Raw genomic sequence first — 17516 nt, 5'->3', positions numbered from 1 at the left:
AAATGTCAACCGAAATAAAACAACACTGATATCAATGCCCAGGATTCGAACGGGTGAACTCCGATTCTGAAGTCGAGAATTCTACCGCTAGACCAATCCGATCCACAGAAAAACCTGGGAAAAATCTCATTCATAATAGTCGCATCCCCTATCATTTTGAAAATGTAAACCGAAACAAAACAACATTGACATTATTGCCCAGGATTCGAACTGGGGACCTCCAATTCGAAAGTCAAGAAATCTACCGCTTAAACCTATCCGATCCACAGAGACATCTAGGAAAAATCTCATTCATAAATACCCGAATCCCCATATCATTTGAAAATGTCACCGAAATAAAACAACATTGATATCAATGCCCAGGTTTCGAACTGGGGAACTCCGATTCTGAAGTCGAGAATTCTACCGCTAGACCAATTCGATCCACAGAAAAACATAGAAAAAACCTCATGATAAATAGTCGCATCCCGTAGCATTTGAAAATGTCAACCGAAACAAAACAACATTGACATCATTGCCAGGATTCGAACTGGGGACCTCCGATTCGAAAGTCGAGAAATCTACCGCTTGACCAATCCGATCCACAGAAAAACGTGGGGAAAATATTACAGATATGCATTCTCTATCAATATTTAAATTGTCAGATGTAAAACAAAATTTGACATCATGTTCTAGGATTCGAACTGGGACCTGCGATTCTTAAGTCGAAGAAAAGATCTACTACTTGCCCAATACGATCCACAGAAAAACCTAGGAAAATTCCCATTCATAAATATCGGCATCCCTTTCATGATGAAATGTCAAATGTAAACAAAACAACCTTGATATCATTGCCCAGGATTCGAACTGGGACCTCCGATTCTGAAGTCGAGAAATCTACCGCTTGACCAATCCGATCCACAGAAAAAGCTAGGAAAAAATCTCATTCATAATACCCGTATCCCCTATCATTTGAAAATGTCAACCGAAATAAAACAACACTGATATCAATGCCCAGGATTCGAACTGAGGAGCTCCGATTCTGAAGTCGAGAATTCTACCGCTAGACCAATTCGATCCCCAGAAAACCTTGGAAAAATCTCATCGATAAAAAGTCGCATCCCCTATCATTTTGAAAATGTCAACCGAAACCAAACAACATTGACATCATTGCCCAGGATTCGAACAGGGGACCTCCGATTCGAAAGTCGAGAAATCTACCGCTTGACAAATCCGATCCACAGAAAAACGTGGGAAAATATTACAGATATGCATTTTCTATCATATTTAAATTGTCAGATGTATATAACATTTTGACATCATGTTCTAGATACGATCGGGGGACCTCTGATTCTGAAGTCGAGAAATCTACCGCTTGACCAATCCGATCCACAGAAAACCTTGGAAAAATCTCAGTTATAAATATCCGCATCCCCTATCATTTTGAAAATGTCAAATGATAAACACAACACATTGACATCAATGCCCAGGATTCGAACTGGGGAACCTCCGATTCTTAATGTCGAGAAATCTACCAGCTTGACCAATCCGGATCCACACAGAAAAAGCCTAGGAAAATTCTACATTCATATATAATCCGCCCATCTCCTATTAATTTTGAAAATGGTCAAATGTAAACACAACAACATTGACATCATGCCCAGGTAGTCGAACTGGGGACCTCCGATTCTAGATGTCGAGAAATCTACCAGCTTGACCAATCCGATCCACAGAAAAAGCCTAGGAAAAGTCATCATTCATAAATATCCGGCATCTCCCTATTCATGTTGAAAATGTCAAATGTAAACAAACAACATTGACATTCAGTGCCCAGGATTCGAACTGGGGACCTCCGATTCTAAATGTCGGAGAAATCTACCAGGCTTGAGCCAATCCGATCCAGCAGAAAAACCATAGGAAAAAATTCTCATTCATAAATATCGGCAATCTCTATTCATGATTTAAAAAGGTCAATGTGAACGAAAAACAGAACATTGACATCAATGCCCAGGATTCGAACTGGGGACCTCCGATTCTGAAGTCGAGAAATCTACCGCTTGACCAATCCGATCCACAGAAAAACATGGGAAAAATCTCATCGATAAATAGTCGCATCCCCTATCATTTTGAAAATGTAAACCAAAACAAAACAACATTGACATCATTGCCCAGGATTCGAACTGGGGACCTCCGAATTCGAAAGTCAAGAAAATCTACCGCTTAACCTATCCGATCCACAGAGACATCTAGGAAAAATCTCATTCATAAATACCGAATCCCCTATTCATTTTGAAATGTCAACCGAAATAAAACAACATTGATATCAATGCCCAGGTTTCGAACTGGGGAACTCCGATTCTGAAGTCGAGCATTCTACCGCTAGACCAATTCGATCCACAGAAAAACCTGGGAAAAATCTCATAGATAAATACTCCCATCCCCTATCGTTTTGAAAATGTCAACCGAAACAAAAAAACATTCAGCCCAGGATTCGAACTGGGGACCTCCGATTCGAAAAGTCGAGCAATCTACGCTTGACCCAATCCGATCCACAGACAAACGTGGGAAATATTACCGATATGCATTCTCTATCAATATTTAAATTGTCAGATGTAAAACAAAATTTGAACATCATGTTCTAGGATTCGAACTGGGGACTGCGATTCTAAGTCGAGAAATCTACCTACTTGCCCAAATCCGATCCACAGAAAAACCTAGGAAAATTCTATTCATAAATATCGGCATCCCTCTTATGTTGAAAATGTCAAATGTAAACAAAACAGCATTGATATCATTGCCAGGATTCGAACTGGGGACCTCCGATTTGAAGTCGAGAAATCTACCACTTGACCAATCCGATCACAGAAAAGCTAGGAAAAATCTCATTCATAAATACCCCGTATCCCCTATCATTTTGAAAATGTCAACCGAAATAAACAACACTGATATCAATGCCCAGGATTCGAACTTAGGAGCTTCCGATTCTGAAGTCGAGAATTCTACCGCTAGACCATTCGATCCACAGAAAAACCTTGGAAAAATCTCATCGATAAAAAGTCGCATCCCCTATCATTTTGAAAATGTCAACCGAAACAAAACAACATTGACATCATTGCCTAGGATTCGAACAGGGGACCTCCGATTCGAAAGTCGAGAAATCTACCGCTTGACAAATCCGATCCACAGAAAAACGTGGGAAAATATTACAGATATGCATTTTCTATCAATATTTAAATTGTCAGATGTATATAACATTTGACATCATGTTCTAGGATACGATCGGGGGACCTCTGATTCTGAAGTCGAGAAATCTACGCTTGACAATCCGATCCACAGAAACCTTGGAAAAATCTCAGTTATAAATATCCGCATCCCCCTATCATTTTGAAAAATGTCAAATGTAAAAAAACACAATTGATATCATTGCCCAGGATTCGGACTGGGGACCCTCCGATTCTGAAGTCGAGAAATCTATCGATAGACCAATCCTATCCACAGAAAACCTGGAAAATCTCAGTTATAAACATCCGCATCCCCTATCATTTTAAAATGTCAAATGTAAAAAAAAAATTGATATCATTGCCTAGATTCGGACTGGGGACCTCCGATTCTGAAGTCGAGAAATCTACGCTAGACCAATCCTATCCACAGAAAACCTTGGAAAAATCTCAGTTATAATATCCGCATCCCCTATCATTTTAAAATGACAAATGTAAACAAACAACATTGAATCATGCCCTGGATTCGAACTGGGACCCCGATTCTGATGTCATGAAATACGTAGATTATCCGATCCTTAGAAAACTTGGAAAATCTCAGTCATAAATATCCGATCCCTATCATTTTGAAAATGACAACCGAAACAAACAACATTGATATCATGCCCAGGATTCGAACTGGGGACCCCGATTCTGAATTCGAGAAATCTACCGCTGAGACCTCTCCGATCCACAGAAAACCTAGGAAATCTCATTATAAACATCCGCATCCCTACCGTTTTGAAAATGTCAACCGAAACAAACATTGATATCATTGCCCAGGATTCGAACTGGGGACCTCCGATTCTGATGTCGAGAAATCTACCGCTTGACCAATCCGATCCACAGAAAAACCTAGGAAAAATCTCATTTATAAATACTCGCATCCCCTACCGTTTTGAAAAACAACATTGACATCATTGCCCAGGATTCGACCTCGGGACCTTCAATTCTGATGTCGAGAAATCTACCGCTAGACCAATCAGATCCACAGAAAAACTCAGGAAAAATTCTCATTAATAATATCAAAATCCCCGATCATTTTGAAAATGTCAACAGAAACAAAACAACATTGACATCAGTGCTCAGGATTCGAACTGGGGACCTACGATTCTGAAGTCCATAAATCTACCGCAAGACCTATCCGATCTACAGAAAAACCTTGGAAAAATCTCATTGATAAATATCCGCAACTCCTATCATTTGAAAATGTAAATGTAAACAAAAACAACATTGACATCAATGCCCAGGATTCGAACTGGGACCCTCCGATTCTGAAGTCGAGAAATCTACCATTTGACCGAATCGATCCACAGGAAAACCTAGGAAAAATTTCGTTAAGAAATATCCGAATCCCCGATCATTTTGAAAATGTCAAATGTAAACAAAACAACATGGACATCACTGCCGAGGATTCGAACTGGGGACCTCCGCTTCTAAAGTCGAGAAATCTACCGCTAGACCAATCCGATCCACAGAAAAATCTCATTCATAAATACCCGAATCCCCTATCATTTTGAAAATGTCAACCGAAATAAAACAACACTGATATCAATGCCCAGGATTCGAACGGGTGAACTCCGATTCTGAAGTCGAGAATTCTACCGCTAGACCAATCCGATCCACAGAAAAACCTGGGAAAAATCTCATTCATAAATAGTCGCATCCCCTATCATTTTGAAAATGTAAACCGAAACAAAACAACATTGACATTATTGCCCAGGATTCGAACTGGGGACCTCCAATTCGAAAGTCAAGAAATCTACCGCTTAACCTATCCGATCCACAGAGACATCTAGGAAAAATCTCATTCATAAATACCCGAATCCCCTATCATTTTGAAAATGTCAACCGAAATAAAACAACATTGATATCAATGCCCAGGTTTCGAACTGGGGAACTCCGATTCTGAAGTCGAGAATTCTACCGCTAGACCAATTCGATCCACAGAAAAACATAGAAAAAACCTCATTGATAAATAGTCGCATCCCGTATCATTTTGAAAATGTCAACCGAAACAAAACAACATTGACATCATTGCCCAGGATTCGAACTGGGGACCTCCGATTCGAAAGTCGAGAAATCTACCGCTTGACCAATCCGATCCACAGAAAAACGTGGGAAAATATTACAGATATGCATTCTCTATCAATATTTAAATTGTCAGATGTAAAACAAAATTTGACATCATGTTCTAGGATTCGAACTGGGGACCTGCGATTCTTAAGTCGAGAAATCTACTACTTGACCAATACGATCCACAGAAAAACCTAGGAAAATTCTCATTCATAATATCGGCATCCCCTTTCATGTTGAAAATGTCAAATGTAAACAAAAACACATGGACATCACTGCCAGGATTCGAAACTGGGGACCTCGATTCTGAAGTCGACAAATCTACGCTAGACCAATCCGATCCACAGAAAAAACATAGAAAAAATCTCATTCATAATATCCGCAACTCCTATCATTTTGAAAATGTCAAATGTAACAAAAACAACATTGACATCATGCCCAGGATTCGAACTGGGGACCGTCCATTCTGAAGTCGAGAAATCTACCACTTGACCAGATCGATCCACAGCAAAACCTAGGAAAAATTTCGTTAATAAATATCCGAATCCCCGATCATTTTGATAAATATCCGCATCTCCTATCACTTTAAAATTGTCAACCGAAACAAAACAACATTGATATCATTGCCAGCAGTCGAACTGGGGACCTCGGATTCTGAAGTCGAGAAATCTACCACTACAGACCATCCGAGCCACAGAAAAGCTTGGAATGATCTCGGTTATAAAATATCTACATCCCCCTATCATTTTGAAAATGCCAAAACAACATTGATATCATTGCCCAGGTTCGAACTTTGGACCTCCGATTCTAAAGTCGAGAAATGTACCGCTAGACCAATCCGATCGACAGAAAACCTAGGAAAAATCTCAGTTATAAATATCCACATCCCCCTTTCATTTGAAAGTGTCAATATGTAAACAGACCTCCGATTCTTATGTCGAGAAATCTACCGCTTGACCAATCCGATCAACAAAAAAATCTAGGAACAACTCATTTATAAATAGTCGCATCCCCTATCAATTTGAAAATGTCAACCGAAACAAAACAACATTGATATCAATGCCCAGGATTCGAACTGGGGACCTCCGATTCTGAAGTCGAGAAATCTACCGCTTGACCAATCCGTTCCACAGAAAAACCTAGGCAAAAATCTCATTCATAAATACCCGAATACCCTATCATTTTGAAAATGTAAACCGAAACAAAACAACATTGACATCAATGCCCAGGATTCGAACTGGGGACCTCCGATTCTGATGTCGAGAAATCTACCGCTTGACCAATCCGATCCACAGAAAAACCTTAGAAAAATCTCATTAATGAATACTCGCATCCCCTATCGTTTTGAAAATGTCAACTGAAAACAAAACAACATTGATATCATTCCTCAGGATTCGAACTGTGGACCTCCGATTCTGATGTCGAGAATTCTAACCGCTTGACCAATCCAATCCACAGAAAAAGCTAGGAAAATCTCATTCATAATATCCGAATCCCCGATCATTTTGAAAATGTCAAATGTAAACAAAACAACATTGACATCACTGCCCAGGATTCGAACTGGGGACCTCCGATTCTGAAGTGGAGAAATCTACCGCTTGACCAAATCCGATCCACAGAAAACATAGGAAAAATCTCATTCATAAATATCCGCAACTCCTATCATTTTGAAAATGTAAAATGTAAACAAAACAACATGGACATCACTGCCCAGGATTCGAACTGGGGACCTCCGATTCTGAATCGAGAAATCTAACACTTGACCGAATCGATCCACAGCAAAACCTAGGAAAAATCTCGTTGATAAATATCCGAATCCCCGATCATTTTGGAAATGTCAAATGTAAACAAAACAACATGGACATCACTGCCGAGGATTCGAACTGGGGACCTCCGATTCTAAAGTCGAGAAATCTACCGCTTGACCAATCCGATCCACAGAAAAACCTAGGAAAAATCTCATTCATAAATATCCGAATCCCCGATCATTTTGAAAATGTCAAATGTAAACAAAACAACATTGACATCACTGCCCAGGATTCGAACTGGGGACCTCCGATTCTGAAGTCGAGAAATCTAACACTTGACCGAATCGATCCACAGCAAAACCTAGGAAAAATCTCGTTTAAATCACTCTCCAAATCGGAACAAGCACAATCTCAATTTGTCCGGTCCAAACCACAAACACAGCCGACACAGCAAAAGAGCTTTTGTCCGACTCCAACCGAGGCCCCACCATCAACTCTTACTTCTCAACAGGTAAAAACCAACACTGACGTCCTCCAAGACCTGGTACTGACTGTCGGGCAACTTGCAGAGAAAGTTGAAAAGATGACGACGAAACCATCACAACCTCTTCGTCAAAGAACAACCTACCCGACTGATGGAGTGCCGTTGGAGCCCGACAAAAAGAAGGCCCTCTAGTATCTTCTTCAAACACTGATTCAGAGAGAGAGCACCAGAAACTCATCGGCCCTAACAACGAGACAGTGGTAGAAGTCAACGGAGAAGGTTTACTGCTTTAATTGATTCAGGCTCTCAGATAACTGCAATCTCAGAAAGTTTGTGGAAAGAGCATCCACAGCTACAATGCAAACAACTGACTCCAGTTTCTGTCATCATTCAAGGCGCCAGCGGACAGACTTTACCCTACCTAGGTGTCATTCCAATTTCACTGACGATTCTGGGTGTTGTTTACGATGAGGTTCCGGCCTTTGTGGTCCCATCTGACCCTTACAAGAGACGTGTTCCTGTGCTTGTTGGTACCAACGTCATTCGAGCAGCTAGAAGAGACCAGAACTTATCCAGAGGGAACTCGTTCATGGAATCCGTCAAGAAGGAAGACACGGCCTGGCATACTGCTTTCATCAAAACCACAGTTTCAGAACCAGGTAATCATCAGGGTAGCATTGGCTACGCCAAGTATGTTGGTCGTTCTCCAATTGTTGTACCATCAGGGACAGAAGTAGATGTCATTTGTCAAGCACCCGATGGTCCAGATAACTACACTGCCGTTGTTGAAGGTTTTCGTCAGAGTAAGTCCTCTCTTGAAGTCGGAAGTCTCGTTGCTGACGTTGATTCGAACCGCCAAGTGCCAGTTCGACTCTGTAATATTTCTGCAAGGCCGATTACCATCACCAGAAACTCACGACTTGCCAAACTCTCTTCAGTACTCAGAATTGATGAGCCCTCGAACACGCAATTCATGTCCGACAAAGATATAGGCGTAGCGGCACAGCTACAAAAGGTAAAAGTAGAGGTTGCCAACAGTTCTCCGTCCATAGATTTGTCTGAAGCAGCCATTGATGACGACCTTCAGAGAAAACAGCTCTATGGTCTTCTTCAGGAGTACTCTGATGTTTTCTCAACGTCTTCACTCGATTTCGGCCGAACCTCTACTATCAAGCACACCATCCCACTAGTTGATAACCAGCCTTTCCGTCTTCCTTATAGACGAATACCACCATCCCAGTATCAGGCGGTCCGAGAACACATACACGCGATGGAGGAAACAGGAGCAATTCGGCGAAGTTCTAGCCCCTACACATCTCCAATTGTCATCGTACACAAGAAAGATGGTTCACTTAGGATATGTATGGACTACAGGCAACTCAACGCTTAGATGATCCGTGACGCATTCCCTCTCCCTCGAATTGAAGAAGCATTAGATGCTCTCGGGAATGCGACTCTCTTCTCTACACTTGATCTCATTTCAGGAATCTAGGAAAAATCTCAGTCATAAATATCCGAATCCCCTATCATTTTGAAAATGTCAACCGAAACAAAACAACATTGATATCAATGCCCAGCATTCGAACTGGGGACCTCCGATTCTGAAGTCGAGAAATCTACCACTACACCAATCCGATCCACAGAAAACCTTGGTATGATCTCAGTTATAAATATCCACATCCCCCCTATCATTTTGAAAATTTCAAAACAATATTGATATCATTGCCCAGGTTCGAACTTTGGACCTCCGATTCTAAAATCGAGAAATGTACCGCTAGACCAATCCGATCGACAGAAAAACCTAGGAAAAATCTTAGTTATAAATATCCGCATCCCCTATCATTTTGAAATGTCAACCGAAACAAAACCACATTGTCATCATTGCCCAGGATTCGAACTGGGGACCTCCGATTCTGAAGTCGAGAAATCTACCGATAGACCAATCCGATCCACAGAAAAGCCTAAGAAAAATCTCAGTTATTAATATCCGCATCCCCGAAACAAAACAACATTGATATCATTGCCCAGGATTCGAACTGAGGACCTCCGATTCCGATGTCGAGAAATCTACCGCTTGACCAATCCGATCCACAGAAAAACCTAGGAAAAATCTCATTCATAAATAGTCGCACCCACTATTATTTTGAAAATGTCAACCGAAACAAAACAACATTGATATCAATGCCCGGGATTCGAACTGGGGACCTCCGCTTCTGAAGTTGAGAAATCTACCGCTAGACCAATCCGATCCACAGAAAACTTTTGAATAATCTCAGTTATAAATATCCACATCCCCCTTTCATTTTGAAAGTGTCAATATGTAAACAGACCTCCGATTCTTATATCGAGAAATCTACCGCTTGACCAATCCGATCAACCAAAAAATCTAGGAAACAACTCATTTATAAATAGTCGCATCCCCTATCAATTTGAAAATGTCAACCGAAACAAAACAACATTGATATCAATGCCCAGGATTCGAACTGGGGACCTCCGATTCTGAAGTCCAAAAAACTACCGCTAGACCAATCCGATCCACAGAAAACCTTGGAATGATCTCAGTTATAAATATCCACACCCCCTATCATTTTGAAAATGTCAAAACAATATTGACATCATTGCCCAGGATTCGAACTGGAGACCTCCGATTCTGAAGTCGAGAAATCTACCGCTAGACCAATCCGAATTATAAAAAAACCTTGGACAAATCTCATTTATAAATAGACGCATCCCCTATCTTTTTGAAAATGTCAACCGAAACAAAACAACATTGATATCATTGTCCAGGATTCGAACTGAGGACGTCCGATTCTGATGTCGAGAAATCTACAGCTTGACCAATCCGATCCACAGAAAAACCTTGGACAAATCTCAATTATAAATATCCGATCCCATATCATTTTGAAAATGTCAAATGTAAACAAAACAAGATTGATATCATTGCCCAGGATTCGAACTGGGGACCTCCGATTCTGATATCAAGAAATCTACCGCTTGACCCATCCGAACAAAATCTCATTTATAAATAGTCGCATCCCCTATCATTTTAAAAATGTCAACCGAAACAAAACAACATTGATATCAATGCCCAGGATTTGAACTGGGGACCTCCGATTCTGAAGTCGAGAAATATACCGCTAGACCAATCCGATCCACAGAAAACCTTGGAATGATATCAGTTATAAATATCCACATCCCCCTATCATTTTGAAAATGTCAAAACAACATTGACATCACTGCTCAGGATTCGAACTGGGGACCGTTGTCTGTGAGCAATATGTGAGGAATGCCATGAGTAGCGAACACAGGTTTTAGTTCATTGATTAGCGATGTGGAAGTCATATCGGCCAGGGTGCGCACGTCGATGTAGTCTGAGTAGAGGTCTACTAGTACGCAGTAGTTTTGTCCATTTACCTCAAAACAGTCACTCGCGACTAACTGCCAAGGTGTCTTGGATCTGCATCAGTGTTTGCAGGGTTTGGTCAGCGAGCGTTACCTTTTTTATTGTGAGTAGACGCTCATCTGTGACAAAGATGGTTGGGTCGATATTCTCCAACTCAATGTTAAGCTTCTGCTCCTGGGTGATGGAGAAGATCAGATAGTCTGGTATCTGATCTTTGACTTGACGCATTGGTAAGGCTGCTTGACAGTGTATCACTCAAGTACATCCGCGAACCCTGCTTGAACTCTACGTGTAGAGAGCACTTCTGTAGGTGCTGCAAGTTGCACCAGAGTCTAACTGAAAGCTGATAGTCTCGGTCCGATCCCTTGTTAGCGTCTCCACTAATAGCTCTACGAAGTATTGCTGTTTGGGCTTGGAATGTACTGTATAAATGCTTTCGTCGCTACCACTTTCGTCTCCTTCCATTTGATGGAGCTTCTGTGTATATTTCTGTGGTTGACGTTTGGTACTATCTTTACCCGACGACTGACAAGCTTGCGCATAGTGGTTACGCTTTTGGCATTTGGAGCAGGTTACTCCATAGGCAGGACACTTGCCCTTGCTGTGTGATTTGCCACAGTACTTGCAATTGTTATTTGGAGGCCTGTTTGGTTTTCCCGATTCAGACGACAAAAGTAAAACAACTAAAATTCACAAAGATCTGGCCAATGTGATTAGCTTCAAGACTTCACACACACAACAAGAGTTTAAAACTCTTACACTGGGAAATTTTCGCAAACTTCGTTCTGCTAATAAGAATACTCCCTGTCCTAAACCAGAACTTCCCAAATCCTTGTACTCCAATAGACCTAACTTGTCAGCAGGGAAGTACAGAGATCTACATGTACTAAGTCTTTACAAAGGGTCCTGCCCAGAAGTTGCCCAACAAGATCTTGTCGACTTCTACAAAAACTTGCTCCATGAGGAATGATCAAAATGGTAGACCATTGATCTCTGACTGATGTGTCATTCAACCTATCTCTTGTGGTAACCCAAATGATTTCCTATACAGGTCATCTCGAAGACTAGCAGTCTGTTTCCATCACTTGTCTTCACCGTTCAAGTCTTTGATCCATAAGTGGCTATTGATATGATGAGTACCCTGTCTATTTCCAGTTTGGTTAATGTTGCTATTTGATGAGAATTCCAAACCATATTCACATTTTGTATCGCTCCCATAGCCAGTACAACCGATTTTTGATGTCGTTTTATTCCTACCAGAAACTGAGATGACTCCCCTAATAAATTGTTCACCTGATCCAGTTGTTTTCCCTTTATGGATACAGAAACTTTTGTTTTTACCTTGATTGTGATTAGGACCTCACCGTTTTGCTGATGTTGATTGTTAGCCCAAACTTTCTACTCTCTCCATCAACTTTTAAAACCAAGCACTGAAGATCATTTTCTGAATCATGTTTTTTTTTTTTTCATTATAAAATAACTGTTTTCTTTGTTTTACTGTCAGGGGATTCCCATGTCCATTCCCGACTCTCTTTGCTCTCCTTAAATAGAGTCGGTTCAGTTTGTCTCAAAGATTCCCATTGCTTCCCAGTCAAAGTCTTCTTGATGGAGTGGATGAGGAAAATGAGATTGATCGTCTGTCTGGCTGATGGAGAGTCCGAACATTCCAGGTTCCAATTGCTAAGCTAAATTTAAGTATTATCTAAATATTGTCATTTTAATTTATATTGTGACATCACACCTTGCTTAGCGTTTAAAGGGTCTGTATACGTTTAGTAATAACTCTGAAAATTAATGGCAATACAAAATTACTTGGTAAAAAGTACAGATGAAAGTATTATAATGCATTTTGAGAAAGTTTTCACTCAAGGTACTACGGTTCCAATTGCTAAGCTAAATTTAAGTATTATCTAAATATTGTCATTTTAATTTATATTGTGACATCACACCTTGCTTAGCGTTTAAAGGGTCTGTATACGTTTAGTAATAACTCTGAAAATTAATGGCAATACAAAATTACTTGGTAAAAAGTACAGATGAAAGTATTATAATGCATTTTGAGAAAGTTTTCACTCAAGGTACTACGGTTATGGAAAACCATATCACTTGTTATCCTCAAACATTTAAATCTGATAAGCGTTATGGTCTTAATGCTTTTCAGACTGTGTATTCCCTCGTGAAAAATTCCCTTCTGAAGTAGAAGTATTCACTCTTGTTTGTCGGTGATATTTCAAAAAGCAACTACCTTTTTATTGTATAGGATTAACACAATAAACAAGCTCCAATTAACCAAACGTATACACGGCACCTATAAGAATTAAAGTTACATGCACACAAGTTGGAAGAGATTTTGTTTAGACCGTATTATTCTAAAACTACGTTTAAAAAAACCATTAACTCATTCTTATGAACTTTGGGTTACACATAATCGAATGCATCAGGAGGTCAGGAACTTAATTAAATCTTAGCATTGTTGCCCAAAGAATGTTCAAACAAAGTTATCAGCTGTTTGATGATAACACCTGCAATGAATTTCCACTTTGGTGCTCAGGTATTATGTTTCAATGAATTTTATTTCTTATAATAACGATATTATGTTAAACAATTGATTGCATGCACAGAATAAGTGTTCATGATTGTTTACAAAATAAAATAAACTGAATCTTGGATGCAGGAACAGAAAAATTTATTGTAAATGCTTTATAACAGACTCTCATTATTCTAAATCTGTTTTAGTTTTTCATTTTGATTGCTATTTTGAATTGGGTGGCACGGTTGGCTTGTGCGTAAAGCGCTCGCCTCTCACCAAGGTGACCCCGGCTCGATTCCCGGTCGGGGCCATATATGAGTTGAGTTGTGCGTTGGTTCTCTGCTGTGCCACGAGGGTTTCCCAGACTATCCAGTTTTCCTCCCTCAGGAAAAAAATCAAACACTTTCGATCTTGGCTGTGCTCCGTGGTCATAATGGGTTGATGGGCTGATCAGCAGAGTGTGGGTTCGAATCCCCAGCCGTGACACTTGTGTCCTTAAGCAAGACACATAACCATTGCTTCGTCCTTCGGATGGGACGTAAAGCCGTTGGTCCCATGTGTTGTGCAAACGCATGTAAAAGAACCCAGTGCACTTATCGAAAAGAGAAGGGGTTCGCCCCGGTGTTCCTGGCTGGATTGGCAGCATATTGCGCCATAGCACCTTGTAAACCATTACATGGTGCTTAAGGATTAGGTCTTATATCTCAAAATTCGCCCCACTCCTTGCAGTAATAATACCTGGCGCTTTGTATCCTTTGGCGAAAGTCGCGTTATAAATACGGTTATTATTGATGTGGCTGGCAGCTGAATGCGCCCTTGCATGCCTGCTTCTCGAACACGTTGTAGTCGCGTCATTCGCAATTCAGCTCTTAGCTGCGAGTAAGGATGATTAGCCCCCCAAATTATTATTATATTATATTTTCGTGTAATATGGCAGGGGAATCCATCTAGTATGGGGCAGTTTTGAAAACCAAACATTGATTTTGAGACAACATTTTCTCCAATAACTTTACTAAGTCCATATTCGGTACGCATTTCAAACAATATTCTTTGTTGTTTAGGTTTATAGGTTTTTCAAATCACCTTTGTGATATTTGGGAACGTCAGCAAATAAAGTTCAACTGATTCATAAAATATTTGGGCGAAACTTCCGCTTCGTCAGTTCGTGAAACATTACCATGTGAATCATACTTTTCTTTTCACTAGTTTTACGAAGTGAAAAAATAGTACGCGCGCCAGTTCGTAAAACCTTCACGCAGTACATCAATATGTGCGTGCACAGTAAACAATGCTTTTATGAACCGAACAAGTTAATTACTTTTAATTATCTCAATTTAAACTAAAGTACTGATCAAATATTCACATGTACTATTGAAGGTAAACCTTCTGCAACTGTCCTGGAAATTTTTGCAAGAAATTGTGAGTATTAACCTCTAAAATTTATCGTTTCAATACTCCCGATTCGTAAAACCCGATTTTCTCATAATCCATATTTCATCTGAAGTGGCTATTTGTCGGTTCGTAAAAACAGCAACGAAATGAGCACCCTTGACCCAAGTTTTTTTAGTTTCAATGTTGATGCTAGTGTTTTTTGTTATATTTTTTTTTTTTACTGTACAGTGCTTTGAAACAGTGTTAAGGTGCTTTACTAATGCAATTAAGTTAAGTTAAAATAAATTTGCTTTGACACAGTGTTAAGGTGCTTTACTAATGCAATTAAGTTAAGTTAAAATAAATTAAAGGCAGTGGACACTATCGGTAATTGCTCAAATAATTATTAGCCTAAAACCTTACTTGGTGAGTAATGGGGAGAGGTTGATGGTATAAAACATTGTGAGAAACGGCTCCCTCTAAAGTGACATAGTTTTCGAGAAAGAAGTAATTTTCCACGAATTTGATTTTGAGACCTCAGATTTAGAATTTGAGGTCTCGAAATCAACCATCTAAACGCACACAACTTCGTGTGACAAGGGTGTTTTTTTCTTTCATTTTTATCTCGCAACTTCGATGACCGATTGAGCTAAAATTTTCACAGGTTATTTATTATGCATATTATGTTGAGATACACCAGCTGTGAAGGCTAGTCTTTGACAATTACCAATAGTGTCCACTGCCTTTAACACTCCATACCATCCCCTGTTTTCCCTTATTATATATCCTACATCAGTCTCACAACCCAGGAAAAAATTCCCATTGAAACAAATCAATGCCATTTAATGGGATCCAATTGAAAGTTTTAATAACATTGTTAACATTCATAGAAATGGCAATTCCACCAAATCTGTTCAGCTACCCTCTATTTTTATGACCAACGCCCAGTCTCTGCTAAACAAGTTTGACGAACTTGACATCATCTTTCGTGAGCAGCAGGTGGACATAGGGGTCATCACCGAATCTTGGTTTGCCCCTGGTATGCATCAAAACCAATTAAACATCAATGGATATTCTTTGTTCTCTAAGTGTAGAGAGCTTCGTCGTGGAGGTGGCGTTGCAATTTATATAAAGGATGGAACACCAGTCCAAACTATTGATGTTCAAGTTCCTGATGAACTTGAGTGTGTATGGGTTCTGGTGAGACCGACACGTCTACCTAGAGGAGTATCTGCCATAGCAGTATGTGCTGTTTACATAACAACCAATTCTCCATGCCAACAATTGCTTGAGAGTCACCTGATACAGAGAATAGACCATCTCCGCACTAATTATCCAGAGATCGGAATTTGTATCCTCGGTGATTTCAACAGAATGAACATCAACTCCATTATTCGGGGAAATGGACTGAAGCAGGTAATCAAATTCCACACACGCGCTGATGCGACGTTGGATCTTATCCTCACTAATCTATCAGACCATTATGCAACTCCAGCGGCTTTGTCCTCCAAGTGACCACGTGTGTGTGATTTGGAAACCGCTTTTTCGAAACTGTAACAATAACATCACTTCACGAGTTATACGACCACTTCATGATTCTGGAATTAGATCCTTTGGCCGTTTGCTGCAGAGTCAGGACTGGAGCAATATCTTCAAATGCAACAATGTTCAAGAAAAAACTTATATATTGTATGTATTCTGGATCCATCTATCCGTTTTTAAATTGCGCCCTCTATTGGCAACAAGTTCTTTCATTCAACGAATCACATTTTATCAATTTTCCGTCAAAAGTTTGTTCCGACATTTTCACACTTTGTGACTAGTTTAATCCATCCCAATCTACTGCCTTCTCAGATAACGCCTACGAGAAGCATTGCCTGTAAGTTTATAGCTTTCCTTGCCTTGTTTTTGGACTTCAAAGGGTGTTTTTGTGGGTATTTAGGCCTCGTTAATTCATGGGATTTGTGTATACATTTAGCTTACATATCGTTTCTGGTTAAGGGGATATGCATGTGGGTTTTTACTGCACGGGTCACGCACAATTTTCCATTTGTGTGAGGTCTAGTTCTGTGTATTATTGCATTTTAGCTTCAGCATTCTTTCAGCCATTCGTTACAACATGTAGTCATTATAGTTTTTCTATTCTTGTATTACAGTTTTACTCCTTGTTCATCACTGACGTCATATACCCCCAGCTTGAATAAATCACTACAGGAGCTTGGAGGCTATTTCCTGACTCTCATGTCGATTATTAATGGAGTTTGGCTGGCTGTCTAATTTTGGTTTCAAACACCTCAAGGAGGACAGTACAGTAAAAAGGCAGATAACTGTTGATGTTACCACAACTACGGCAGTGGATCAAGGCGCAGCTCTACTGTGAATCATCATGAACGAAACAGAACATGATGAACGTGCGTCCCAGACCAGTTCGAAGACCACACATTCATCTTCATCAGTTACAAGTGAAGCGACCAAGGCCCGCGCAAGGGCAGAGGCAGCACACATCTGTGCATCGTTTGCCGAAAGAGAAGCAAGGTTAAAAGTTGAGAGTGCTGAAAGAGATGCAAAAATAAGAATAGAAAAAGCAAAATTGGATGCAGAGTTGGGAGCTATGAGTCTTCATAGAGAGGCGGCGGCAGCTATGGCAGAGGCTGAAGCTTTTGAGACA

At 40.1% G+C, this 17516-nt stretch overlaps 1 protein-coding gene across 1 annotated transcript in view; it reads left to right on the top strand.

The window, feature by feature from the left end:
* The window catches only part of LOC117301044, a 13796-nt gene extending 4862 nt beyond the window's left edge, over positions 1–8934 (top strand). The window contains exon 2 of the mRNA XM_033784927.1: positions 7847–8934. Coding sequence (XP_033640818.1) covers positions 7847–8934 — 1088 coding nt within the window. The remainder of the gene's footprint in view (positions 1–7846) is intronic.
* The last annotated feature ends 8582 nt before the right edge of the window (positions 8935–17516 follow it).

The sequence above is a fragment of the Asterias rubens genome, chromosome 16 (assembly GCF_902459465.1).
Source record: "Asterias rubens chromosome 16, eAstRub1.3, whole genome shotgun sequence".
Lineage (NCBI taxonomy): Eukaryota > Metazoa > Echinodermata > Asteroidea > Forcipulatida > Asteriidae > Asterias > Asterias rubens.
This window is presented reverse-complemented; position numbering and strand designations above follow the sequence as displayed.